The sequence below is a fragment of the Lepisosteus oculatus genome, chromosome 21, assembly GCF_040954835.1.
Source record: "Lepisosteus oculatus isolate fLepOcu1 chromosome 21, fLepOcu1.hap2, whole genome shotgun sequence".
NCBI classification, from domain to species: Eukaryota; Metazoa; Chordata; class Actinopteri; order Semionotiformes; family Lepisosteidae; genus Lepisosteus; species Lepisosteus oculatus.
This window is the reverse complement of record NC_090716.1, coordinates 11,260,195-11,287,580: the sequence shown is the minus strand read 5'-3', so window position 1 is coordinate 11,287,580 and position 27,386 is coordinate 11,260,195. Positions and strand designations below refer to the sequence as shown.

At 40.1% G+C, this 27,386-nt stretch overlaps 2 protein-coding genes across 2 annotated transcripts in view; one reads left to right on the top strand and one right to left on the bottom strand.

Moving 5' to 3' along the window:
* Positions 1-7,100, top strand: part of ext2 (exostosin glycosyltransferase 2) — a 38,517-nt gene extending 31,417 nt beyond the window's left edge. The window contains exons 12-15 of the mRNA XM_006642479.3: positions 1,365-1,508; positions 1,963-2,091; positions 3,722-3,804; positions 4,652-7,100. Coding sequence (XP_006642542.2) covers positions 1,365-1,508; positions 1,963-2,091; positions 3,722-3,804; positions 4,652-4,790 — 495 coding nt within the window. The 3' untranslated portion in view covers positions 4,791-7,100. The remainder of the gene's footprint in view (positions 1-1,364; positions 1,509-1,962; positions 2,092-3,721; positions 3,805-4,651) is intronic.
* A 6,275-nt stretch (positions 7,101-13,375) lies between these two features.
* alx4a (ALX homeobox 4a) overlaps positions 13,376-27,386 on the bottom strand; it is a 43,572-nt gene continuing 29,561 nt past the window's right edge. Inside the window, exons 2-4 of the mRNA XM_006642480.3 lie at positions 25,031-25,344; positions 18,743-18,871; positions 13,376-15,438 (exon numbers count right to left, since the gene is read on the bottom strand). Of these exons, the coding sequence (XP_006642543.1) occupies positions 15,121-15,438; positions 18,743-18,871; positions 25,031-25,344 (761 nt within the window). The 3' untranslated portion in view covers positions 13,376-15,120. The remainder of the gene's footprint in view (positions 15,439-18,742; positions 18,872-25,030; positions 25,345-27,386) is intronic.

Sequence of the window (27,386 nt, the reverse complement as noted above, 5' to 3'; positions counted from 1 at the left end):
ATCCATAACTCTTAATGTTCTGCCACTCTATATTCCACAAAGATCTTCCTTCAGCTGACGGAGCTTGGCAGTCAGTGTGATGTTTGGGGAATGATGACAAGCTAACCTGACATTGACCATGGCTGTAGGAGCAACTAGGACTCACCTGGAGGCATTTAAGCCCGATTTAGACAATTTTGAACAATTTAAGATAATAAGCCCCTGTCCTGGTCTCAAATCGGAGCTGGCAAGGACAGCTTGAAAAACACCAGGCTTTGGATTGTGTGTGTTGTGTGCTACTAACCGTATTGTTGGGCTTAAGGAAGGAACACAATGACCTTTCTGTGTTAGTTGGAGCCTGGGGCTGACTTCTGATCACACTGTGTACAAGTTTTTCACAGGATAGTACTGCAAATGACAGCCCAAAGTTTTCAGTCTTAGATATGGTTATGAAACTTGTCCTTGTAATACAACAGCAGCTTTAAGTCAGCAAGCAAGTTTGCACTGTCTGAGATATTAAAGTAGATTCATTCTGATTAATTAGGTAGATAACATCAGTTAAAGGAAATAGTATTCACTCAATACACAAAATATAAACTTTTCTTGTTGCTATATGCTTTTGAAAAATCTGATGTTTTAACTGAGCTTATTCTTTATGATGGATGATAAAACAAATATTTACTTCATAAATAAAACAAAAATCTTAGGAATTGTACCTGTTACATGAAAGAAAAAGCATTAATAACAATCAACATGGATACATAAGCTATGTTTCTTATATCTGGGTAGACCAATTAGGTTATATTTTAGATTGTATTCCTAGAGTAATTATTATTTTAGGTTCGTATATATTTTGTAGTTTTGAATGCTTTTTTTAAATGTCAGAATCTTATTTATGTGGCAATAATAATAATTTCCTGAAAGATGACACACTGATAGTATCTGTAAAAGGTTTTAAACATTTCTCATGCAAACAACATTTTAGGCTATTTTATATACAGTCAAGCAGGAAGTCAGTATTAGACTTCTTAGAAATGCCTTATAATATTCTCTGTCATTGTACTGGTCACTGTTGCGTGTTAAGCAAGGAATAACTCAGATCTGCTCGTGCTCACCTTAGCAGGGCTCAGCCAGGATTAGAGTCATCACAGTCCGTCAGCTAATGACACAGGCCAGGCCTATTCTGTCACTGTCCTCCGTCCAGGGATCAACCTGCATTCCCAACTGTTGAACCACACAGGACCCCCCAACCTAAATTGTTTCAGATTTGCAAAAAAAGATAGGTTGCTTCCTCCCAGAAAAAGATGGCTTCCAGATGCTGGGTAGAGCTGGGATTGTTAGCGACTGAGCCGAATCCTTTTGTCTCTCTCTCCGTCTGACTGCAGGTGTGGCGGGAGTTCCCGGACAGGCTGGTGGGTTATCCAGGTCGGCTGCACCTGTGGGATCACGAAATGGGCAAGTGGAAATATGAGTCTGAGTGGACCAACGAGGTATCCATGGTGCTGACTGGAGCTGCGTTTTACCACAAGGTAGGCAGTGTTCAGTGCAGACAATGTAGACAATGCCTGTGCGTGTTTTTGTGCCCAAACACAAGCAAAGTGAAATCATCCTTAACCCACTATCCAAAAAACAGCCTGAGAACATTTGGAAATTGATAAGCTTTTAGCAATTGGACGAGCATTGCTCCTTTCTCTCATATTAACATATTATAAAATAAGAAGCATCTTGGACCTAGTTCCCAAAAAAGGATTTTACCTTCATGTAAGAAGATTGCAGAATGAAGTTGTTGTGTTCACAGAAATCTTTCAGCATATTAAGGTGAGTCCTTATATACTCTTTTAATGTTTTTCATCTTTTTTGTAAAACTGACAGGTTGTTTTTCTTTCAAAAATGTGATTTATCCTTTGTGGCACAGAAAATGGTTTAGGAAATTGGGCTGTGGGCTGTTCATTGTATTAATTCTGTATTATGTATTTTACTTAGTACTTCAACTACCTGTACACATACAAGATGCCTGGAGATATTAAAAACTGGGTTGATGCCCACATGAACTGTGAGGACATTGCTATGAACTTCCTGGTGGCTAACATCACTGGCAAGGCACCTATTAAGGTAAGACGGCAAAGAGGAATGAGAAGAATTGATAGGAAAATACATCTATGGGAAGCATTGCAAAGAATGCTCTTCCACATGAGATTAACTACCCACTACACAGTTACTTAAGGTAAAGGACTAAACAAAAGGGCTTATTAGCAGGTGGTTACCAGGCACTGCCAGAGATTGACTGCATTTGATCCAGAAGAAGTCACTATATCGCATTGTGCTGCATCCTTTGGATAAGGCTCATTTGTAAGTGCCTTCACAGTTTTTGGTGAATATTTTACCACTGTCTCGATACAGGATTATTTTTTTGTAGATTTGTATGAATTATCAAATACTTGAGTATATGTGAAAGCCATGCTAGACAATGTGATGGAAAATCAAGAATATATTTAAATGTAATATTAATAAGAAAATTGGAAACTGGTGGACTCCTGAATTATGTACAGTAATTATACTATAAACAGAAATAGTAGAAAATGTGTATACCTGCTTTTTGTGTTAATACTTTAAATCCACTTAGTATTTCACATTTAGTTTCTTAGGCAACCTGGTTCATTTCTTAAAACGTTGCATTATCAGTGATATTTGTTTCAGTTTTTGGATGATTTGGATTTTTCTTCTGTCACAAACACTAGAATGGTGCCTACTGTAATTTATTCTGCTGTCTGGATTAGGACTCAGAAATGTGTAAAAGAGTCAGCTAAAGAGATACAAAAGCATGTTTCCCTGGTATAAGCACTAAATGATGATAAGTAAGTCTGCTCTCCATTCCTTTTGGTTCCACTTTATTCAGTTTCAAAAAACAACTGTTATTGGTTACTTTCTATAGTGCCCAAAGTATAGTACAACCTGACGCAGTAGATTTCTCCTGCAGGAATATTCAGGATCTCCAGACTGAGAAGGTGCTCCTAATTGTTCACATTGAAATTGTTTTAATGAAACTTAAGTGGTGCTGGACAGAGCTACCATGTCACCATACCATGTGTATATCCTTCCAAACAACTTGAGTGATGTCCCTCCCAATAAAATATGTTTACTTAAGCTTGCTGGGGCTGCCTCTGAAGTAAATACGCCCCCCCTCCCCTTGCCACAAACTCTCCTCTCACCCCCCTTAATCATGCCTCTCACTGGTAATGAGCCGAGGGGAAAACTGGAAAGGTCATTCTATATCCTTTCTATATGTGAGTTGGAGAGGTCTGTTTACACAGGGCAGACTGGCACTGATAATACTCATTAAAGCTGAATTAAATACACTGTCATCTCATCTCTCTTTCTCCTCCCAGTCTTGGCCACAAAGCTCCACTGAATACGTTTGTTTAATGGAATTTGTGTGTTTAAGTAATAATGCAACATGGGTCGTTTTCACAGCTCTGCAGTGTGATGTTTTTCTGAAGAACCTCTTTATGTAAGCTGAGAAGTGAAGTTCTTAACTGCAATGCAATATTCTTTTTTCTCATTAAAAAGCAGGAGCATTTTGATAAACATTTGATGCACTTTTTTCCAAGGAAGAATATACATTAGTGTACTGTTTATTGAGTAAGCAGTTCTGAAGCCTGGCAATGCCTGTGTAAACTATATTGTGCATGCTGCTTCAAAGGGAATCTGCATGGTTTTCACATGCATTTTTCCCTTTCTTCAGGTGACCCCTCGGAAGAAGTTTAAGTGCCCTGAGTGCACAGCTATCGATGGGTTGTCCCTAGACCAGACACACATGGTGGAGAGGTAAGAGTATCCTGCTTTCCTGAGCTCTAATTCAGTCTCCACATTTAAAGAGCACACAGGGGTATAGCTCACTGCAAAGTATGTCTGCTGAGTTCAAATCCAGGTGCCCCAAAATATCATAAACTCTTCTCAACTTCCGAATGCTGGATGGCTGCCTGTTCCTTGAACTACACAGCGGCTCTTTAATCTGAATTCTGGCTATACCCATTCCCTGGCAAACCTTGTCCTGCATCTGAAAGCCATTGTGTAGTTACTAACAATCCTCAGACTGTACCCATTAATCCTGTGCCCACTGCAGCCATTTGGAGCATGGTCTAATGTGTTGGCTGCCCACCTGACTGCCAGTCAAAATGCTTGCCCGTGTTAAAAAAAAAACATGTGTATAAATATATACTGTATTACTGTGGATTGTCTGAAACCACTGCCTTGGATATGCTGTGAAGATTTTATGGATCCTTTGTAATTTAAATGTCAGATTTCTATTTCAAACATCTCTTACATTTGATAAAGTTGATACCTAGTGTGATGTCAAATTTTCACTGTTATTCTAACCAATGCTGTCAACATTTTAAGGCCTGTCGTTTGGAGCCCACTGATTTTGGCCAAGTCTCAGCCACATTGTGCTTTCCACCTGTCTTGCCCAGCCAAGATTTCATATGACTTCTGATAACTGTTTCTTTAAGAAAATAAACGTTTTGTTTTCTGTTCTAAATTCTTCTAAAGCAACCTTATGGTGGTTGCTTTGTGTTTTAATACCCCTTTCACCTTGAATTTACCTGGTTAATTCTCCCACTGCAAGGCACCCAGTGTTGTCAGTCTTGTACTGACTGACATCATCTCTCCTCAGGTCGGAGTGCATCAACAAGTTTGCCTCCGTCTTTGGAACGATGCCTCTCAAAGTGGTGGAGCATCGTGCTGATCCTGTCCTCTACAAGGACGACTTCCCGGAGAAACTCAAGAGCTTCCCCAACATCGGGAGCCTGTGAGCAGCAGGAAGCTTGATGTAAAACCTCAACCTCACCCAAGACTGTTTCTTTTGTGTGAGGACTTTCCAGCCTGTGAACCTGAAAAATCGCCATTCCATATTTTTTATTAGAAGCCCCTGCCACGGGTTACCTTATGTGCACAGAGCAGAAAGGGCTGGTTGTGTGGGGATGTCCTTTGGAAATTGCTCATCCTCTCCCAGAAGATGAATCGGATCCAGGTTTTAAAGGCTAGCTTAGCACTTAGCCTCATAATTGTGTATGGTACCTGACGTGTAAAAAGTAAGAAGAGTGCAGTTTCGGATTAGGTGCCTCATCTTGTCTGAGGCTTTCCTTATCTCTTTGTCATGGCTCTACGTCTCTGTGTTTCATGCTGGGGAGTTTCTTATCTGGCTGGTGTTTTGCTGTAATAAAACTGGGATAATAAAGGGGAATGCAGAGTCAAAATATTAGCGAATTATGGGAGCGATTTATCATAAGTTAAACTTCTCAGATGGAGGCTCACAAATGGCCTAAGCAGGACCGGCACTCTCTCCAAACTCAGGTTAAGTCCTGTGGTCATGACGCTTTGTGTCCAAGCCCCGATTGTATCACAGGCTGACTGTGACCATGTTTCCCCAAGTGGACACAGCAGGCAGGGTGCCATCGAGTGGTGGGCTGGGACAAGCTGGCCTGAGCAGCCTTAGCAACGTGGCCAATCTTGTGGCAACTTCCTGGTTTCATTCAGGCTTGCAGTGCGACCAGCTTTCCTGTAAGATGTCAAGAGATGAAGGGCTCCAGTTGCTCTGCCTGTCCTCTTTCTCCCCTGCATTGTACAGAAGACAATGCTGTGTTCCCAGAAAAAATAAATAATTGGTAATTCCAATCTGGATAAATATGAAATAGAAAATACAAGCAATGGTTAAAAACATGGAATTGATTGTTTCAAGTTTTACTTGGTCAAATACACATTTCCCTTTGGCAGAGTATGCCAAGAAGATCTGATGTGGAGTTAGAGAGTATAAAACGTGTTCAGAATGTTTTCCATTTCAGATGGTGGTACTGTAACATTTTCCCTTTATTGGCAGGTAGATTTTTGGCATTCTGTTCACCTGACTACTGATGATCATTTTCCCTAGAAAAAGGTGAAACCACTTTTCTGCTGTTTATCACATGACCTGCCCATGAAAGTTCTACACCTGTCAGCATTGTCTGGTTGACGTGAACTGGCACATGCAGAGCTCTCTCATTCATAGATGGTGTCCTGCTATTTGCAAACCAGAGTACGTTATTCCTTCTGATTCTACTGTAGATTATTTAAGTGATTTTATCTGCTGAAAGTAGCTCATAGGCATTAACTGTATTTTCTATTGGGTTAAGGTTTGTTCCTTCTCCCTCTATTTTAGAACTGTCATACCAGTCATTGAAAATTGGTGAGCTGTAGTCCTATTAGTTGTGTCTCTCAGAATTAACTAGAGTCAATCAGAGCACATCCGACTGCAGGCTAAGGGACACAAATATAAAATACCAAAAAATGTCCAAGTAGTAAACGTGACAAATGTCTACAAAAATGAAATAAAATATCTTTTTTTTTCTTTTTTATTCTTTGTTTAATAGTATTATAGTAAAATAATTCCAGCCTAAATCACCTTAACTTTGCTGCCTTATAAAATTTGCCGCCATTCAGGTTTGGTTTGAATAAAGCTATTTGTTAGTGCTTGTATGAATTAATTAAATTGGCCAGTCAATGGGAACTTCAGTGTTCTCAGACTAATGATGTAGCTGTAACACAATAAGTATCCATGGACTCTTTCCTGGTAATTTGAATGTCTCAAAGTGTTTGACACTTTGAAAGTGTCAAAGTCGAGCAAAATTTGCTTTACAGCCGTTAAGGGCTTTGAGTAACTAGTGCAGACAGACAGAAAGGAAATCCTAGCAAGTGTAAATTTTAGGAACTGAAACATTTCCAGTCTATTCATTTCATGTACTATGAAACAGGCTATTGTAATAAATAAAACCAGTCATTGATTCTAAGTTCTCAAGGACCTTAAGTGTGGAGGTAGTCTAAAATGAGAACATTCTGGCTGTTGGTAACTTTCAATTATTCAGTGTTTTTCTGTTTTTAACATGTTTGTGCCTGCCTTAGTCTTCCATTTTTTGCCCACAACCCATAAAGCACAATTCGTTTCCAACAGGAATTCCACATATATCACAGTCTGCTTTTTAATGTATGAACAAAATGTCAATATTGTCCTTCTTATGTCTTTTTATGATGGTATATTGCAAATAAATAACGGTGTCTGAAAATATCAAAATTAAAAACCTAAAAACTAAGATGTGTGAGATGAGTGCTAGAAATTTTTGCAAACATGAATTAAAAAGCAATTACTTAGTTGTATCCCCCACATTGGACTGATCTGACTTTCACAAGTCAGCAATAATAAGGAACACATTTCTTTGCAGATTATGGCAGTGTAATATGTGGTGCTTGTGTTTCTGTCTTTATTAACACTATTATTATTGTTGTTGTTGTTAGTAGTAGTAGACTGCCAGATGACATGAATAACTGTATTAACAGAGCGCTAGGTACTCCGTGATAGCAACTCTGTATTACCTGTACTTTAGCAGAATTTTACTTTTGATTAGGAGTACCAGGTAGAGCAGGGTGAGAAACATATGGTTGAGGTGGTTGGGGAGATGGCTAAATACTATCTGTATAAGCCCATGGATGTTTAGCACTTTTATTTCAGTCAGACGTTGCGTTGATTCAAGTCTTATTTTTTTATTGCAGGATAATGCTAAGGAAGCAATAATTGTTGTTTACTGGAAATATTTACTAAAGAGTCACAATGCTCTTTAAACCTAGATCCCATATTTCCTAACATAAATAGATGCCCGCAATCACTGTTAAAAACAAGAGGAATAGAAGAAAAGCTCAGGCAACCAAATTACAGGGAAAAAAAGATGTGTTCACCACATCTTTTTGAGAGAAAAATTCCTGTCTTGAGGAGAAGTATGTGGGTTCAAGGGGAAAAAGGATTTAAGCAAGAGTTTTTTTCTGCAGTTGCATACCTTTCTGTTTTCTGACATTCTTTCAAACCAGATGTCTTTATAAAGGTCTTAAGAGTGTTGACAGGGTTCTTTCTGTAAGCCTTCTGATTGCCGAATGATATTTCTGAGATTTCGATTAAATACTCGAATTTGAAATGCTCTTTTTTTTTTACTTCAGCTGGAAGCTCAATGTGAAACACTTAACTACTGTATGTCCTATTGCTAAACCCAATCCTTTTAAGAAGAAAAAGTCAGTAAAGGTATTTTGTGATTTTATTCTTTTAACAAGTGTTTAGTGTTTCTCCTTTTCCCTTTTTTCATTTTCTTTTTCTTGTGCTGAAATTGGCAACTTAGCTGTGTGACAGTTGCTTTTATCTGTAGGTCAGCTGATCTTATGAAAGACTAAAAAGTCCTAACAGACATACTCTGAATAAATGAGTGAAAGGTTTGAGTGCAGACCTTTCCACTGTAAATGCCTGAGCACTTAAAGATGCAGATTTTAAGAAGTACAGAAGAAGGCTGTGGAATAATGGAGACTGAGCAGAGCTGTAACCAAGGAAACCTCTGGGCTGAAGCACAATTTTGTGTATGCGACTGTCCACACACAGTATTTGTAAAGGCTAGTTTAACAAAGAAAAAGCATGTTCTGGTGAGACACAAAATTAAAAATCTAGCAATAGAAGCTTCAAATCCAGACTCCTTTAGTGCGGCAGAATGTTTCATGTTATAGGCCAGCAGCAAAACGCTGCAGAGTGCTCTCTCGTAATGAAGCTCCAACAAGGCTGTCCTGCTAACGAGAACATGTCCACAATAACACCTCCACAAATAGTGCTCTTTTCATGTCATTTCTTTTTGAATCTCATTCCTGGGGGGACCCGAGGACATTGCCACTTAAATGGAGTCTTCCTACGTGAGCCTCTCTTGATTGTCTCCCTGTCAGCCCCACTCCTTCTCCTGCTTTTGACCACATTGGCTCTGATCGGACCCTTTGTAAGCAGCAGGCAATTTTCAGCACCGCTGTTCAATGTCGGCTGTCACCTGTTGTTAATATACGCTCTGTAATCCACCCTGTACAATGTCAGCAGTTCAAAAGGGCGCTGTTAGTATTTTTGTCGACTTCAATTAGCGTGAGATTCTTGGAGGCTCTCCGATCTCATTTCAGCCCCCATTTCTTCCAAAGCAAATACAACCAGAGGGGGTTTCAGTTTGTCCATAGGGAGAACACATTCAACGAATTAAAACACAATAAGGCTTTTTCCACAAGTTTTATTGATGACCGGTACATTTTTAAAACACTTGCAAATAAAATGACAAAACAAAACTCTCTCTGTGCATCATATTCTGAACTCTTTTAAGGTCAGATCTTTACTATAGCTGCAGGACGGAGAGAAAGCCACAGAGGCCAGAGGTTTTATACGTGTTCTTATTCAACATGATAGTAAAGGGGAGAGAATTAGTGGTCTGAGAATTTCTGTCTGTCTTTTCACAAGCCGAACTTTTAAAAATAGTTCTGACTACTCAGTGGGAACCGTTTTGCAGAAATGTTACTCCCACACACAATCAATGGGAATTTTCTCTTCTGCACACCCACCCTGTATCTTTCTACATAAATAATCTTAATTTGCCCCCTTTCGTTTTTTCTCTTCGTACGTTGTGATTAGAAGAAAACATTGTTGGAGGTTATCCCTCTTAAGTAGACCAAGAGAGAGTTTTAATCAAGCTAAAAGATTTTTTTTGGGGAAAGGGGCTTTGTTTTTTTTCCAGTTTTGTCTATGATAAACTTCTAGAGTCCTGTGTTTGGCTAAAATCTGTTTTGTTTTGCCAGTAATGAACAAATACAATATGAAAATTAAAGATGAGGAAAAACATTGCACGTAATTGCTAGCTCGTGGAGAGCCCATCTATGTTTTTTGCAATCAGTAATTTGTGCATTCTGGGAAAGGAGTTTGGCAGGAGAAACAGTTTTGCTGATCCGAGTGTTGTATTGAAAACATTTTGTATTTGTTCTTGGGACAACACCTTTTGGAGTTTGCTACATTCTGTAAAGATCTGGTCTTAATGTAAGTATAATGGCACTTGCAAAAACCTTTGATAAGTGCAATAACTTATTGCATAATAAAACAAAATAATATAAGTACATGAACAGGATTAAAAATATAACTATTATTTTAAAAGCAGTACAAGGTTGCTTAAAGCCATGAAAACCTTTTTTTAGCCTACCATTTATAAACCATTTTGTGTTGTTTTTTTTTTGCCTAATAAGCCAGGTTAAAAAACCAAACAAAACTCAAAAAAGAAAAACTTCAAATTTCTTAAAATGATACATTACATTTGTAACAAATTAGTTACAGTTTCAAGGGTCTTTTCACTGAAAATCAATAAATTTACACAACAAAAACCACACATGCACACACACAAACATGAAAATGAACCAAAAAATACACTTTTATCATATGAATCTGGAAAACATATTGCCCTGCTTCAGTAGTATTAGAACTGGAAGGGGACAGAGGATGGGAGAGGGGTTATCTGGTGGCCAAGGCACGGATGTGAACTTTTGCATTAATGTCTCTGACTGCCAAAAGCGCCCCCTATAGCCAGGAGGACCTCCTCATCCTCCTCTAGTTGTGATGATGGTAGAAAGGGAGTCAGGATAGTTGCCAACATTTTTGTCCCAACACTCTTTATGTAGAAAGTGATAAGCCTAAGTGTGTGGTTGGATTTAAAGACATTATTTTGAACATAAAGAAAACAAAATCTACACACTGAACATATTTCTAAAGATTTATTTTACTCTACTTGCTTACACCACAGTAGGTGGCATGGGGTTCAAAGTTTTCGAGACCCCAAAACATTTTATTCTCTAAGTCTGCAAATGAACAAGAGTGTGGAGGAGGGCTTTTGGCTGTTATTTGCCTACTGCAGTCTGTGTAAGTTACCGAGATAGCGACCAAGCTTTTAGCCTAAACCCCCTGTTTACCACTGTGCAGGAGACTAAAGAAGTGGACATCTTAAGAAGAGGAATAAAAACAGATAAGTAGCATGGAGTCATCCAATAAAAGGACATTTATACATCATATTTAAATGTGTTTTCAATTTTAGGTGATCTTAAATGTGATGTTATGAAAGCCATGCCCCTCAACTAGTTTGCTTCGATTTGGTAATTTTTTAAAATATGTTAAATTTTAAGTCAAATGAATTACAAAAATGCAATGACAGAGAGCGACGGTATAAATAAATGAATGCCTTCCATTTGAAAAAAAAATGGTTCAGGGTGAGTTTGAAGAAGAATAATAATGATTGCTGCATGTGACTGCTCCGAGGCACTTTGTAGTGAAGAGGAATTTCTACTCATGGTGGATATAGGCAGATTCTTTGCTCTTTCTCTCTTGTTGTCCAATCCGTTTGCCACAGGTGGCCCCGTACCAATGTTAAAAATTGTATTTAAATCTGGGCTCATGTGCTGAAGGAGTTCCCAGCATTCTGCTGTGTTGTTGCACCCGTGGAGTGGGGCTGGCGGTCGTGACGATTCTTTGAAAGAGGAGCTATGACAGCTGATGGTAAGCATGTGTGATGGATGTTTGTTTTGTATTTAACTCATTGCAGCTGCGTGGACTGTCCTTTTCCCAGGACACTGAATCACAGTGGCTGCTTAACCCATATGGCCCTTCTTAGCACAGGGCATAAGCTCAAAGGCAATTTTCCCAAAAGCGGCGAACACATTTCGGATTGAAAGAGACTACCACATATACGCACGTTTAAGGTCATTGGTAAATCATGTTATTCCAGTGCAATAAATGTTCCAGTATGTAGAAACTATACATAAAATCTTGTCAATGCTGGTCTAACTATTTTATAGCTATTTTATAAAAGGTTTTAAAATCTATTATACTATTCAGAAATGAACAGAATAATAGGTTTTAAAATAACACTGCGTTAGAGACCTGGAACGTGATAGTTTCTAATAACGTTTTCTCTTTTCGGTGAGTGACACCAGAGTGACAACTTTTTCTTTACTGCTTGTCTTCTTACAATATGCTTTCAATTATTTGTACTGTTGGATAAAATGGTTAGAAGATGGATGGATTATTTTAATTGTTTTTCTAGAAAGGATGCTCAAAATTTCTGTATGTCCTCCAGATTAACTGCAGGTAAAGTAGAAAGAACAAATTTCTCATTGGGAATTTTTAGGTAAACAGCACTCAATGCTGAGGTACCAATGTAACAAACGCAATTAGTTATAGCAGTGAACTCATCTAGCACAGCTTCAGGTCTATGAGAATGAGGAGCAGTCAACAGGAAAGAATTATCATATGTTATCATTATTAATATAGAGAGAGGAAGCAATTTCTGGTCTGTGGGGAATTATGTGGATTATATAAATTACATTTAATTTAAATACAGGAAAATCTCCTTTTGGGATATGTGAAAGAAAAGTTGATTGATCTAAATGTCCAGGAGTTTTAGAAAACTGCAGAGAAAAGAGAAGAGTATTTTTCTGAAATGAGAGCCGCTGCAGTCTTGAAACTTCTTAGCTTTTTTTAACACTTCTTAGTTTTTTTTGCCATGCTTTTCTTAGCTCCTGAGTATTTGCAGCTCGGTTTAAAGCACTTTATTCAAACTTAATTTCCTGTCATTTTAACATCAGTATGTAAACTGACAAATAATATCAGTTTTCTAAGCTTTGTCTGTTTCGATACCTTTGTTGTTTCGTTTTTAATTTTGGAAAAAGTGCGGACAGTTCACATACTGCCCTCTCAGTCAACCCCTCAGTCCCAAACAGGGACCTTTGATTTTTCCTTTAAGATTACCAAGCTAACAATTCTTTCTCTTTTTAAAGAGCTTTTTGTTTTCCAGCGGGATTTCAATGAGAAGGAATGTGTTTTTTATTTGTAAACTTGGATTCATTTTTCAAGGATGTGGTGGTGGTGGGGGGGTTCAGATTCAATTTCAAATTTAGAACAGCTTCTTTTTTTCTTGATCGGAATGCCCACCCCATCTGAAAGGTGAGAAAAAGATCTGTGCAAATATTCTGTGTTTGCGGATTTCTGTCACCTTGTGCCAGTGCTGATCCAAAAGGCATGATGGCTTAGCGATGAGGCTTCTTCGTCGTCATATGGATAATGTCCATTGACCGAAACACAGCGGGGACAAGTGGAAGCCAAGGAAAGCCCTTAAGCAAGTGGGACTTGGGGGAACCAGATCCTCTCTCTGGCAGAGCAGAGATTTTTCTTGAAATCATTTCACAGGGGCGGTTGCCAAGAATGAAATGAAACACAGCTCAAAATTCAGTCTTCACCTCCGGCTCCAGTACCATCCTGAGGCTTTTCATAGCTGTGCCTGTAGATGTGTCAGTGACTCCTAGTTCTCCTTTGGTGTTTTACAGCCTTATACTGAGAAATGTCTCCCTTTAAGCTTTTCTTGGACTTTCACACCTTTCTTTATTCTTTTTAAGGAATGAAATTCCCCTTCATATATAAAGCTTTGATGTGAAACTTCCAGTATTATCCAACAAGACACACAAGCCATTTCAGATTTGTAAGTAGTCCCTTGTGGTGGATCAGTAGTGTGGAAAGGGGAGGAAATTGCATGTCCACTTTAAATCAATGCCAATCTCTCACCTCGCACACAAACAGCAAAGGCCTGTGCGATTCTCCCAGGCCCTGCCGCCCTCAAACCAGCAGGGCCACTTGGTTACCAGTTCTAAGGAACTTTTGCAAGCAGCTCTTAAATCTCCAAAGGCAAAAGAAAGTATCTATGGTGAAGTATGAAAACCAATGCAAAAAATGTGCAAAGGGATAAATGAAGAGAAAACAACGTAGCAATCAAAGCAAACTCTACCTCCTGCCTCCTGAATAAAGGTGGTTTTGTTTCTTGTTGAGTCACTGTCATCTCTAGCTGGGCATGGCTTTCATAGTTTGGTTGCTACTTAAGTCTTTGCATACAGTAGGTGAAGTTTCAGGTCACTTCATTTCAACTTACAAATACGTTTGTTGTTTGATTGTCCGCAGCGTTAATGAAAATTCTCTCATGAATTCGTTTGGGGAATTCATCTTAAGCGTGGTAAGGTAACGACCTTGAAGTGATGACATGCAAGTTATTGTACGTTGGTTTAATCTACCGCAGGAGACTTTAAAATGCCTGATGTAGGATGGTCTAAAATGGAAAGTTTTTTCAGTTGGCTGTACCTGCTTAACTTTGGAAAATGTAACTTTTTTTGGGTGGAGGAGGTTAAAGAAAACAAATGTGCTTTTCACACCATTTGAAAAACCATTTTCATTAAGCTTTTCAATTTGTCTGTATAATAGGAAAGTTCAAAACTAACTGGGTCTGACAAAGCTATGCTTACTTATATTACCACATTTTTCAGCCGATTTTGCTGTTTACAATTACTTTGAAGGTTTTGCTCCCCTTTCTCATTTAAACACAATTGCAGACAACCCTGTGAGAAGAATAAAGCTGAGAGTTGTTTTTACACAGACTGCAAAAAGAAGCCATATGAAAGGACTATACACTGCAGTATATCAAATAAATGTTACATGTGTGAAAATGAATTGTGAGAAAGGATGTTGTTAATCCAGGCAAAAAGACACGATGGACTGGCCTTATAATATTCATATAAATTCAGTGTATAGCAATACCTTGCCCCAAGCACCCTAGAGGAAAATAATAAAAGACAAACCCTGTGAATGACAAGGATGTGGTTGAAAAGACAAGTGGAAACAGTACTGTAAAACAAGAAATGCCCTTGGGAAAACGATAACCAATTGTTATGTGCTAGAGTCTGCACATTTTTTTGGCTTCAAGGAAAAATTTTTGCCACCCATTTCAAATGCTTGGTGGACTCACACCTTTAACAAAACTAGCAAGTGGTGTGCAGCAAAATTTGTTTCAGCCTACAGCATTAGATTTCATCATCGTCGTCATGAAACCAAATGTGATGTTCTTTTGTTTCCAAACAATGCCAGTTTACTGTATATTGTGGTTGCCTTTTAACAAGCTTAAACATTCACTTTGTCTTCTGGATGTGGATATTTTTTGTTTTACAGTATCCCAACCTCCTAATCTCAGACGTGCGAGGACACCTGAACTCTTCGTTGATAAACCATACATCTCTTGCTCACATCTGTAGCCTCTCAATTCATGAGAGATGTCCTTGGATGAGTTCACGTACTGAAAGAGTCTCTTAGGCCTATCTGTTTTTTCGAATTTGTTTTTTTTTTTCCGATTCAGCACTTTTCTGTTTTGTCTGATATTGCCTTTTCACTCATTTAAATTAAAAGGAGCTCCCTGGCGTAGTGCATCATGTTGCCCAGGAAATAGCAGCGCTGTGTTCTTTAGCCTTCATGCGCAGAGCGGCGATACTGGAGGACTTGCGGTCGGGCTCGGTGTTGAGATCATAGCCATTGATCCCTGCCCCAATGCCCGGGCTCCCGAACAGGCTGCCCATGTGTGTCTGTCCCATGTGCCCTCCGGGGCTGGGCACGCCCAGGAAATCAGAGACGCTCCCGGCGGCGTGAGGGTGAGGGGTCATGCAGGAGGTCACCGTGTCGCAGGGAACCACACAGCCAGGTACAGGAGAGGCGGCACTGCTGCTCCCGATCCACGACGGGTTCTGAATCTGCAGGGGAACAGCGTTACTTTTCCAACCGTTCTCATGAAGCCCTGGCTCAGTTAGGTCAATTAGGCTCAAAGAGGTCATTTTCAGCTACGCATCTCTTTGAGATTTTGTTCTGATACAGGCTCATTTGGGGACAATGCAACACAGTAGCCGGAGCGCTGGGGTTGTAATTCAGATTTGCTCCTACTGAAGTTTTGAAATGCCCTGGTAGAAAGCCCACAAAGTTTGTTAAAGTCTGTGGGTTATGATAGAGTGACAGTTACACTGACAGGCCAGAAAGTTTAGCTTCTATGTTAAACTATATGCTACAAAATTCAATTAAAATAATGTCTGAAAACAATATACCACAGAACTCGTACTTGGCGAATTGTGTTTTCACATGATTAAGAGCATTTCATTCAGGACAGGTCAGGTAGGCTCGAGCTTGGCTGCCATATTGAATTTCTTCAAAAGCACTCTAATGACTACACTGAGTCTGCATGGCAGACTTGAACAATAACTGGTATATAAGTTTTCTTTGGCTTTCTCTATAAAGATCAATCAAGACAGGCTGCTACCTAAAAAAACAGGGCCCACACAGTGACCCAGTCAATTTTCAGGTATACTTATTATGCCTAACCTTTTTTGTTACTCCTTATAGAGTGCACATAGGATTATTGTTTTTATGGAACAGTTACAGAAAGCTGTTTATGTTCTATCAAGAAATGCCCTTGCTTATGACCTTAGACGTCTCTAAAAATGTAGAGTTGCTTGAACTCCTTATACAGTGCATTTACAGTAATTGATATATAGGAATCAGTATAGGATCTGTCCAAAATTACACTGCCTGTGACTTCCTTGACCTCACTTGAAGGTGAAAACTAGCTTAAAACTCCATAGAAGGTACAGAAATGACCAAGGTTACTATAAAATAATATAGGCCTTAAGCTATGAACTGTCCTTAAGGCCAAAGACTAAATCATCATCTAACTCCTTACAGAGTGCATACAAGAGTCATGGTTGTTATAGAATCCCTGCAGGAAACCAAATTTGTTTTAGTAAAAAAAATGCAATTTCTGTTACCTCATGTAGTTTGTATTCACAAATGTACCAAAATACTAGAAATAATCCTTTAGGAAACTCCTGTAGGAAAGTGAAATATATAATATAATCTAGTTTGTAACTGTTGTTAAACGTAACCCATCTGAGGGCTCTCATGTGGCGTTACCAGGCTTGCCACTCTCTTGGGAAGCAGGCTGAGTGAGGCTTGTATCATTAGTTGATGTGGGACTGCCCAAGCTGTGGCCCACAATTAGCAGTCCATGGCTGGAGTAGGGCTGGGATCACAACTAAAGGACTCTCCTGCAGGCTGCCAGTGGCATCAGTGAGAGGCGTGCTGCTCCTCCTGTTGGCTGCACTTTCACGCAGGCTCTGCGGAGCCTCCCAAGTGACAGATGATGGATGCGTGGCTCTGCAGGCGGGCTTTCCAAAGGAGCGCGTCTGTGACTCCAATCTCTCCCAGGTGCGTACATACCGTACATGAGCTGTTACTGGTGAGCTGAGACTCACTCGCAACAGAACAACACTGGCGATTCCCAACGTGGGTTGGGAAAACGAAAAGACCAGGTGGCAAATCCACCTTTCTAATGGCGCCTGCAGGATGAAGGGCATCCCAAGCAGAGATGCCATAACAAGGTGATGCCACCCCTAGCCACGTAGCACAGCGATGTGTGACATGCACTATCATGCTGCTGTTTCCACCAGTCCTCGAGAGAGAGAAGAAAAACTGTGCCGACAGTCAAGAATACAAAGCTGTCAGAAACTCCTTCATAATTACATGACTTAACTGCACAAAAGAGACTCAGTTTATCAGGTAGTGGGAAAGCATTTCTGCTTTCATAAATGTTCAAGTGGCCCGCACAACGGAGATCAAAGGATTTTTTTGTGCTTTTTTTTAAAGAAAAAAAGTACTTGTAACGGCATTTTTCAGCTTCCCCACAAGTTTAAGATCAGAAAACCCAGTAGATTAGCTCTGCTTCTGACCTCATAAATGAAACAAGGCTATCTCTCCCCTCTCTCCTCAATCCAGGGGTTTAATAACAAGTCACCATATGATTAAAAGTGAGCAGTTATGATCAGAGAGGGTGTTTAAAATTGTTTTTTTTGGTCTGTTGGAGACTGATGGTGGGTGGGGGTGTAGGGAGTGATGGGGAGATGAAAGAGTGCAGGGAGATGCCCCAGATGTGTAAGGAAGAATGCATTCCACAGCTGTGGCTCAGTCCAGAGGAGTGACCCATGGCCTCTGACCTCCCTGCAAATTAATAATAAACCTGGGATCCTCTGGGCTCTTACAGTGAAGTGAGGCTATATCCCTGCACTGCCATGCCTGCAACAGCTTTTTCTGACTCTGGAATTAGACTGTGCAAAGTCCTAGATTAGTTTGTAAAAACAAAAAGATAATAATAAATCTGGGATTGTCTGGCTTTTAACAATACTTTTTGGGTAGGACTCTGCTTCACCATACCTGTTACAGCTTTTCCTCACCCTGGGACCATACTGTACTACTAAGCCCTGGATTCCTCCCCTAGAAAAACCCATGAATTTGCCAGCAGAGAACTGAGAAATTAAAGGCTTCATACTGAAGCTTACCGAGTTAAATTTCTTACCTTGCATTTGGTGTACTTAGCTCTTTTCTAACCTTTCTAATCTGTCCTGTATCTCTCTTTTCCTAGTTTGGAAGTACTGTCTACCTTGCTTCTTCAAGGCCCATACTAGAGTGTATGATGCTGTCATTTAGGGTGACAAGTCTTCAAAGATGCAGGTAGCTGAGAATTACTGAGCTCTTTGTATGGGTGCCGTCAGACTGGCCTGTCTGAGAAGAAATGGCTAAGGGTTCAGACTTTCAAATAGTAAGGTACTGAAAAATCAGACCTGAAGGACCCACTTTCTTCTTACTCCTAGATCTTATTCTCTTAAGCAGTCCTGATGCATCCTCTAGCCTCTGCTCTTCACTGTTGTTGAATGTAGAAACACTGGTTTGTCATTTCTTTAATTGATAATTAGTAGGATTAACGTAACAAGATGCGTGGTATATTAAAGTGCTTCAGTGGGGTGGATGGGTGTGTATTGAGTTGCTCTAAAGCTGCCTCTCTGACCGAGGAGAGCTGAAGATGCTCTCATACAGTACATGTGGAATCTCATACTCTAGGTGTCAGTCCAGGCCTTTCCTTTAAAGACTCTTCTGTCCCTGTTTTTTGAACGAGTATGCTAGTTCAGTGCCTGCGAGCATACACCTTTCCACCCTGGAGACTTCAGGCTGGCGTACCTGGGCGTAGTTTTCGGCTCGAGTCAGAAGCGGGAGCTCGTAGGCCGTGGAGAAGTGTGTCCGCACCTGCTGCATCTGGCCGAACCGCTCCCTCTTCCTCCACTTCGCCCGGCGGTTCTGAAACCACACCTGTCGCGGAGAGGCGGAAAGAGATCCGTGCTGAGTTCGTCTCGTGCTGGGAGGAGTGCAAAGTATGTGCCAGGGGTGCCAGCGTCGCCAGTCTGTTTCCAAGCACAGCAATGGACGGACGGGGCAGTAAATGTGACGTGAACGACACGGGCACAGTGTCCGGTTGACTGAGATTTGCAGAAGCTAATTCGTGGAATATCTCCTATGAGGAGTTTCCACCTGTTCCATGGGCTCATTTGAGTTATCGCAGAGATCTGTACCCCACATCCTTTACCCTGCTGTACTGTATATGAACCACAGGCTCTGTATTTTCACTGACTCACCATTGTTCTTAGTTTACAACAGAGCTTTTGATCTATTAGTCAGCTTCAGAGTATGAGGGGAGCAGCAGACATAGACCTCTGTTAATCATATCAAGTCAACCTTTAATTACTATTATATGTTAATATAGATGTATATAGTGATTAATTGCTCTGTGTCAATCCAAAAATCTATTTTTTTATTTTAATCATTCTTGAAATGCCTTCAGCTGCGGGCAGATTTTGTAAATGCCTTACTTTAACCGTGCAGATACAGTATTACTATGCTTGTTTCATAACCATAACCTGTCAGATTTCAGCTCTTTGTCCTGCGCGATGAAGCAAAGTAGGATTCGACGTGTAAACAACAATTTATTTAACCAGCTCTGGAAGCGGGGTCTGTTTCAGCAGCACTTTTTATGAGCCAGAAAGCGTAGCAGATGAAATCCTGAGAGAGGGCCTCTCTGCACAAGCAGCCTGGTGCTGGACAGCCTCAAGACTTCAAGGCCGACCTGTTGGGGAACCCAGTCCTCTGTGAGAGAGGAGGAAGTGATTTGGAGGAGGGGGGTTGGCTTAAATGTCTGAACACAGAACGCAAGTAAAACCTGACTAGCTTTGAAGTGATAGCTGCAGAAATCTGACAGGTACTTTAAAGCCGATTCCTGCAGGTTGGCTGCATTTGTTTACTGTCTCCCATCAGTCCGTCTCAAACTACAGGGCTGAGAGCACAGAGGACCCAACGGAAGATTGATTTCAGCTCGCCATGGGGATACGTAAAAGGTTGCCGGGAGACGAGAAATGATCCAGCAAGACTTCACCTTGTCAGTAACCAGTACTGTATATTGTACATTGAGCAGTTCAAATTACTGTTCTCTAAAGGATAAAGTGTACTGTCTTGACAGGCAACGTTTACATCAGTTCCCTTCTAGAGAATGAGCTCACTTGAGTCAAGGTAACAGTGTAACAAAGTAAATTGTATTGAATGAAAAATTAAAACATTTTTAGAATTGCTAAACCTTTTTGACAAATGTTTAGCTTGTCTTATAAAATTCATATCAGTTCTCATACACCTAACACAAGTAGTTTTATTGTTCTAAATAGTCATTTTGTATGTAGTGAATAAATGCTCCTGATTGTGTTACCTAATGCATAATATTACAGAGAGATCCGTTCAAATTTTCAAATGTGAAGATGGTGCAGTGACCTTCTTTCTGGCAAAACAGAAAATATCCATATTATTCACATTTTATTTAAGTATAATTTCAGGTAACTTGCAGGGAAAATTCTTAGAAAAACGTAGTTTGGATCCCCCTTTATGATGAACGATTCTATGATGATCTACTAAATTTGCTAATTTTATTCTTGAAACATCTGAATTTAATGTTGCAAAAAGTAATGTTTTATTTTTATGAGTGTGTAGAGAGAAACAAATGATGTTAATGATGACATTGGGTCAAGTAGATTTGATTGGTAAATGTTTTGGATTAGATCTACAGTTCTACAATCCAACCCAATCTTGAATACAAATTATTGAAAGTGTTAGTTTTTTGTTCTTTGATTTTTATGTGGAACATGTGTTTGATCACATTGAGAACAGCTGCTTCACTATTTCATTGCTCTCTCTTAGAGCACCCACATTTTAATTAGTTTTATTAATTTATGAGTTAAAAGCATTGGCGACTGGAGGATTTATAGCCTGATGTGTAAACTGGCAGGGTTATATATTTTTAGATAGTTTTTTTTACAAACAGAATAATTATTACCTCTTTTTTCTTGCACAAGAGCACTGCAAATTATTTTATTCTTTCCGTATGAAGCAGAATGGTATTTAACTCTTATGTGCTGTAGCCCTATGAAGCTCAATGTCTGGGACAAGCACATACTGTAGTAACACAGCAGATCAAGGAAGTTCCATTCTACAGCCTGAATTTATGCTTGTCCATCAAATGTGTAGGGTTTGTAAATCCATCTGCATATATCACTCACACTAGTAACTACTTCTGTTAATGTGAAATGTCTTTTATGATACTATATTGGAAGTTATTTGAAGGACTTAGTAACCTAGGATAGTAAAAAAAGGCAACACTGCAGAAAATACATTCATCTGTTGAAGTTGCCTTTTGTGTATTCATTACAGAAGTTTTGTTTTCTCTTTTATCATTTATTATTTTAGGCTTTGAATTGTGCTAAGACTTTTACATCCTTTAAAACAAAGAGGCATCCTTTCTTTGTTCGCTGCAGAGTGTAATCTTGGATCGCCAATGGATTTTTACCCCACTGGTTTGTGGTTATCACAATCAATGACATGTTATTTCCCTTTTTGTTTGATTTTTCTGTATTTTTAGCTGCACAATTAATCCAAGTGAATTAATGAAGCCACACGTCACATACTAGAGGTGGATGAGTAATCGTGAGCAGAGCAGGAAATACAGAAAATGGAAAATGGTCTCTGTGGGGGGAAATGTCTTAAAACGATTTTTAAAAATAAAATGCTAACAGACTCTGAAAGGCTCTATTTAAGAATGAGGCCAGAGAGTGCCCCCCGTTATCTGAAAGGAATAAAGCAGTTTTTACATGATAAAAGTTCCAGGTAATTACCTTCGACATGTGCATTTAAAATAGTTGTTCCCTGATACTTATTGCAAGTATTGCTATGATAAAATTGTTGTAGACCGTTGAGAAAAAGTTGTCCAGCTATCTAAATAGGGGCTGAGTCTCGCATGGATTTAGGCAAGGCATTCCACAATTTAGCCGCACAGATGTCAGAAGATCTATCTCTGCAAATGTGTAACCTGATATTGGATAAGCCAGACTGGCTTGAAATTCATTGCTCAAAATACTGTCCTGTACTTCACTGTTAAGTATATTAAGTTGAGTTTAACTGCCGTTATTATTTAGACTTGAATACATTTTAGTTATTTGTTTATGAAGTGTGGTATTCACAGCCTGATGTTCACAGCAAATAAAAGAGAAACAAGTTCTTTAGACAGGATATGACTGTGACTTTCAGTAAACTGTATGTGTGCAACAAGGAGACTGGTGCATGCAAAACAAAATACTTATACTTTCCAATTCCCAAAACAGCAATACATTGTTCACACAAGGTCTACACTAAAGTTGCCTGTGTATTTTGTGTCACGTTACTCACTAGGTTTGAGCTTAGTATGAAAGCACGTAAAGTCATTGGATAAAACTTTTTGTCTCAAAGAATTGAACCTAGGCATATGAATTTAGTGCTCCAAAGTTTTTGTTTTTCTATGTTTTTGTGTTGAGATCGCCATACACCATTAGTTTATCCACGTGTTGCAGTTACAACTTTAAAAAATGTCTTTGTGATACTCCAATATTTGACAGTGGGTGAATACATACTGTATAAAATTGGTTATTGAAAGATCAGTGCCCTGAAGGTGGACTGGCGTCTGGACCAGCTAGCAAAGGGTGATGGGAAGCGGTCAGCAAGGTAGGTGACATGTCTCTCTAATGTGGAACAGAGCGCGGATTCAAATGTTGAAAGACGAAACCGGGTTCCTCTTTTCTTTTTTTTCTTCCTCCTTCTTTTTTACATCAGAGGGGGAAGTTGGGAAATTGGAAAGCGAGATGGGAGACTGTTCAAAACTGGAGCTTGTTTTCATTTCATGTTTAATTTCCTGATCCTTAAGCCCCTGGCTTTCCGACGCTGCCCCCTTGGAACCTCGAGAGGGGAGAGTGGCGGCCGAGCTACTCCTGCTCAGACTTGCAGCCTCTGTCTGAGAGAGAGCGGTTTAGTGTTTCTGCTCCAGAGCTCTCCAGCAAATGGGGCTTTGAACAGAAAAGGCCAAATATTTTAGAGAACAGATCACTGTAGAAGTTATAAAGGCAGAGAAGTATTCCATTTTCTGTACTTTTTTATAAAGCTGCACTGATGAAATGGGAAATGTAATTATATGAAGTAATAATGGGAGACGAACTGCACATTCAAATTGTAGTGAATCTGGCTCTTTGCAGTTGTAGTGAGGTCTCAGGTTTAGTTAGGACATGGATTTGAGTATCATCAGCATAGAAATTATAATTCAGGCCATGTGATTTTAATACCTGGTCAAGTGGGAAGATGGAAATGCTGAATAGCAGGGCACCCAGTATTGAGCCTTGGGGAACTCTAGGCTTAACGAACCCAACTTCACAATAAAAACCCCCAAGAGACATAAAATGTTGGTGATCGGTAAGATAAAAGTTGCTCCATTTCTCCATGTCAGAAATTCCAAACAGTCTCAAGGCAGGAGAGTGAAATGTCATGATTAACAATGTTAAAAGCAGCACTTAGGTCTAGGAAAATTAGGATAGAAAATGAGAATCATTTGCCATAAGTAGATCATTTATGGCTTTAACAAGGGCAGCTTCTGTGCTGTGTAACTGTCTGAAACCAGATTGGCAAGGTTTGAAGGGGTTATTAGCAATGGGGTGATTGTTATATTGTATTGCAACAGCACATTCTAAAATTGTTGCAAAAAAATTGAAGTAGATATAGGATGAACGTTGTTTAGGTTGTCCAGGGCCATGTTTGGTTTTTTAGGAAATGAGTCAGTAAAGCCATTTTAAAGGCTGTTTTTTAAAATCTACCAGCAGACTCTTTCCGTAATAAGATATGTTTTTAAAAATGAGCATTTTACTGTTAAAAACCCTTTTAATGAATGACATCTGCGTGAACAAATCATTTATCTGTGTGAATATAGGTATTAAACTTCTAAAGAGTGGCCCAGGTGCTTTGGCACAATTGTGTGTACCAGACTACACATGAAATGCGGCTTTTCAAAGCAGGTCTTATTCCCAGTCCAATAATTTCAACATTAAGGTTTTTTAAATGTGTTCAAGCAGGGTAGCCAGACCAGTGACAGGACGTTGTCCAAAGCGCTTAACCTCTGACCCTTAGCTGCATTTCTAAGGCATGAAATTCAAAGCAGAGCCCTCTTCTTCAATGGACTCTCTGTAACTTGCAGAAGAAGAGAAAACCTGTTTCTGTGACTAGGCATTTGTAACAAAAAAGCTTTGGATTATTGAAGCTCATGGTAAGCGTGAAAATGAGTGGTTGTGTTTCCTTTTAGAATTTCAGAAAATGAATTAGCTATTCCCACTGTGTTTTGATAAATCAGACTTTATAGTGATTTGGGGGGAGGCAGGCGTCCTAAAACAGCATGATGTCTGTGTTTGCATTGGGTATCAGCACACTGCTTCTCACTGATGATTGATTTAAAAGGAAACTTGATGTTATATACGCTGTGAAGAATTATGTTTCTGTGCTTAAAATTTAAAAGGCAGCTTAGGGCAGGTTCAGTGCCTTTTTTCACTTGTCCACTATCCATTCAGCCTCTCCTTCTGAAACAAGCGATGTGCGGGTTCTTCCCTTGGTGGTGCATTAATGAAAGACAAACACTGCAAAGCCACAGGCTTTTGGAGTTGGAGAGCCTCTCAGGATCAGCTTATTGCCTGTCTGTCTAAACTGGGATTGAGAGTGAGCGAGGGGCAGATGTACGTCAAACTTGGGGAGGGGGGGTCAGCGAAAGGGGTTGGTTTCCCACTCAGTGAAGTCTTTCTTTTAGCACTGCTAGGCTGAGTCCAGGAAATCGGGGTGAAATTCAAATGGTAGAGTTAAGCCCTAATGTGCTCTCCCTCCACTGTATTTTTGGTAATCAGACTGATGGATTTCTCTCTCAAGGCTATTGAGGAGTAACTGTGCATTAGGATGTACTGGAATTTTTTCTATGTTAAAATGAAGGCGTTACCATGAGATCCTATGATTCTGATAGGAGAACCGCGTGAAAATACAGAGCTTGATGGCGTGTTTCTTGGCACACCTACCCTGTGCCATCAGTGACGTTGCTCTTACCTGCACGCGGGCCTCAGTGAGGTCTGTGCGCAGGGCCAGCTGCTCCCGGGCATAGACATCGGGGTAGTGCGTCTTCTGGAAGACCTTCTCCAGCTCCTCCAGCTGGTAGCTGGTGAAGGTGGTCCGGTTGCGCCTCTTCTTGCCTTTGTTGCTCTCCCCCTCGCCCTTGTCCAGTGGGCTGCCCAGCTCGGAGCCAGGGCGCTCCTGGGGCCCCTTCACCCCGGCCTCCTTCACGCTGAGGTAGCTGCTGTCCATGCCTGCAGGGTCAGCGCTCGAGGGCAGTTCGGAGTCTGTCAGCCCAGCGCCGTCTTTGGCTGTAAGACCGGGGACAAAGAGAGACGTCACCACCATACACCAGTTTTAACTCTTGGTTCTGGAGAGCCACCAGGTTTCACGGTAAACAGCAAATCCTTAGTGGCTACCAACCTGGAACCAGAAGTTCATTTTGAATCAAAACAAGTCATTTAGTACTCAGGTGGAATGAGAGTCAGAAGGCACTGCAGCCCTCAAGGACCAGAGGAGCATTTCACTGTAATAGTAATAGAAATGTGGGCTTAAGCCTACTCATTGGGAAAAGTGAATGGGGAAAAAGAGAAGAATTCGTCTTCATGTTGAGACTTTCATTATTTTAGCCTCCCCCTTAACTTGATTAAATTACATAGAAACAACTAGTTTCTCTAGGTTGGTTATTGCTACTTCCAGACTACAGTAAATTGTATATAATGAATCCATTCATTTTCTAACCTCTTTTTTCAATATAGGGTTGTGGGGTAGCCGGAGCCTATCCCAGCAAAGAGCAGAAGCAAGACAGGATACACCCTGTACAGGAACCCAGTCCATCGCGAGGCACACATAGACACACACCAAGGCTAATTTTCCCAGAATCCAGTTAACCTACCATTTTGTCTTTGGACTGTGGAAGGAAACTAAAGCACCCAAAGGAAACTGAGAGAAACTCCAAGCAGATCTCACCCAGGAACTTAACCCAGTGTCCACAACAATGCTAATTACACGCCACCATGCCACCCGCAAATAATCCATATTTACAGTTTTTATATTTTGTAGGGTTAGTGCCACCCTATAGTAAACTAATGCATCTTTTTCAGAAATTTACAACGACCGAGATACCCATGCAATTTATAATCGCCTCATAATCGTAGCTACAATCCCTTCCCACCTTTCAGCCACTCATCTTTTAACATGACCCAGGCTATACAGGACATCTAGCAGTGATTGAAGTAGAACATGTCCCTAACAGCACCACAGCCTGCAAGTGCCCGAGAGGTCAGAGGACCAGCTGTAATCCCCAAAACACGAGACACTCCTAGGCGACTATCCCTATCCTACTCTGAAGAGAGCTCAAACAGTCTTGGTCACAGTCGGCTAGTGACAAAACCCTGACTCGAACCTGGAATTACTGAGCTCAGCTTGATCTCTGGTTGAGCCCCTCATACAGTAGTTAATTTACACTAATGTTCTCATTGTAAAGAGACTTCTCTTGGATGTGTGATGGATGTGTAAATCCATTAAATTTAAGTCTCTGAAACCACCATGCCTGCTAGAGGATGAAGGTATGCATAAGAAATTGATCTGTGCTAGGGCTTTGCAAATCATGATTTGTCAATGAGTGACATATTTACAACAGTCTCATAGTCTTCTGTTGGGAGAGAAGAACCTGTATAGGAATGTGTGGCAGTGTATGACAGTGTGAGATAAACGTGAGAAGACACAGGGTTATGCAGGTAGTTGCACGTCAGCATTGTCCATGGTGCAGTACCTGGTTCCAGGCTGTGTGTGGATTACTTGTATAATGTTGATGTTGAAATTATGTTATAAAGAAGATTCAATAGTGCAACTCCACAATTGGCACGACTTTCCTTGTGTTTCTGTTCTGTGGATTTTATTTTGATATAAGACAGATGAAAAACCTGCGTGGCGGTTTTCTCTCATTTCTCTCAAAATGCATGCCATTTCTCTCAACAAGTAGAAATCTTCTTCACTGTTTCAGAAAGACTATGTAAACCATTGAATGACCCATGTGTTTGGACTAAAAGAAATTGGAACAGGAAGTACACTTCCAGCTTAAAAGTGGATTTTAAAAACCACTTGTGTAAAATGCAGCTGCTTGTGCTGGTGCTGCTTTCAGCAGCAGATAGGGGCATTAAGGGAAGCAGATGTGCTATAAATGCTCTATGCGGTTTAAGTGAAAAAAGTATGACCTTAGCAATTAACTCCTCTGTAAAGTACTTACTATCTAAATATTGATATCTGCGTGAGTCCAGACAGCTTCCAGCCTCTTCTTATATTGTGCTTTATGGCCTGTTCTTCTTCAGTGTTCCTGTTTTTTATTCATCAA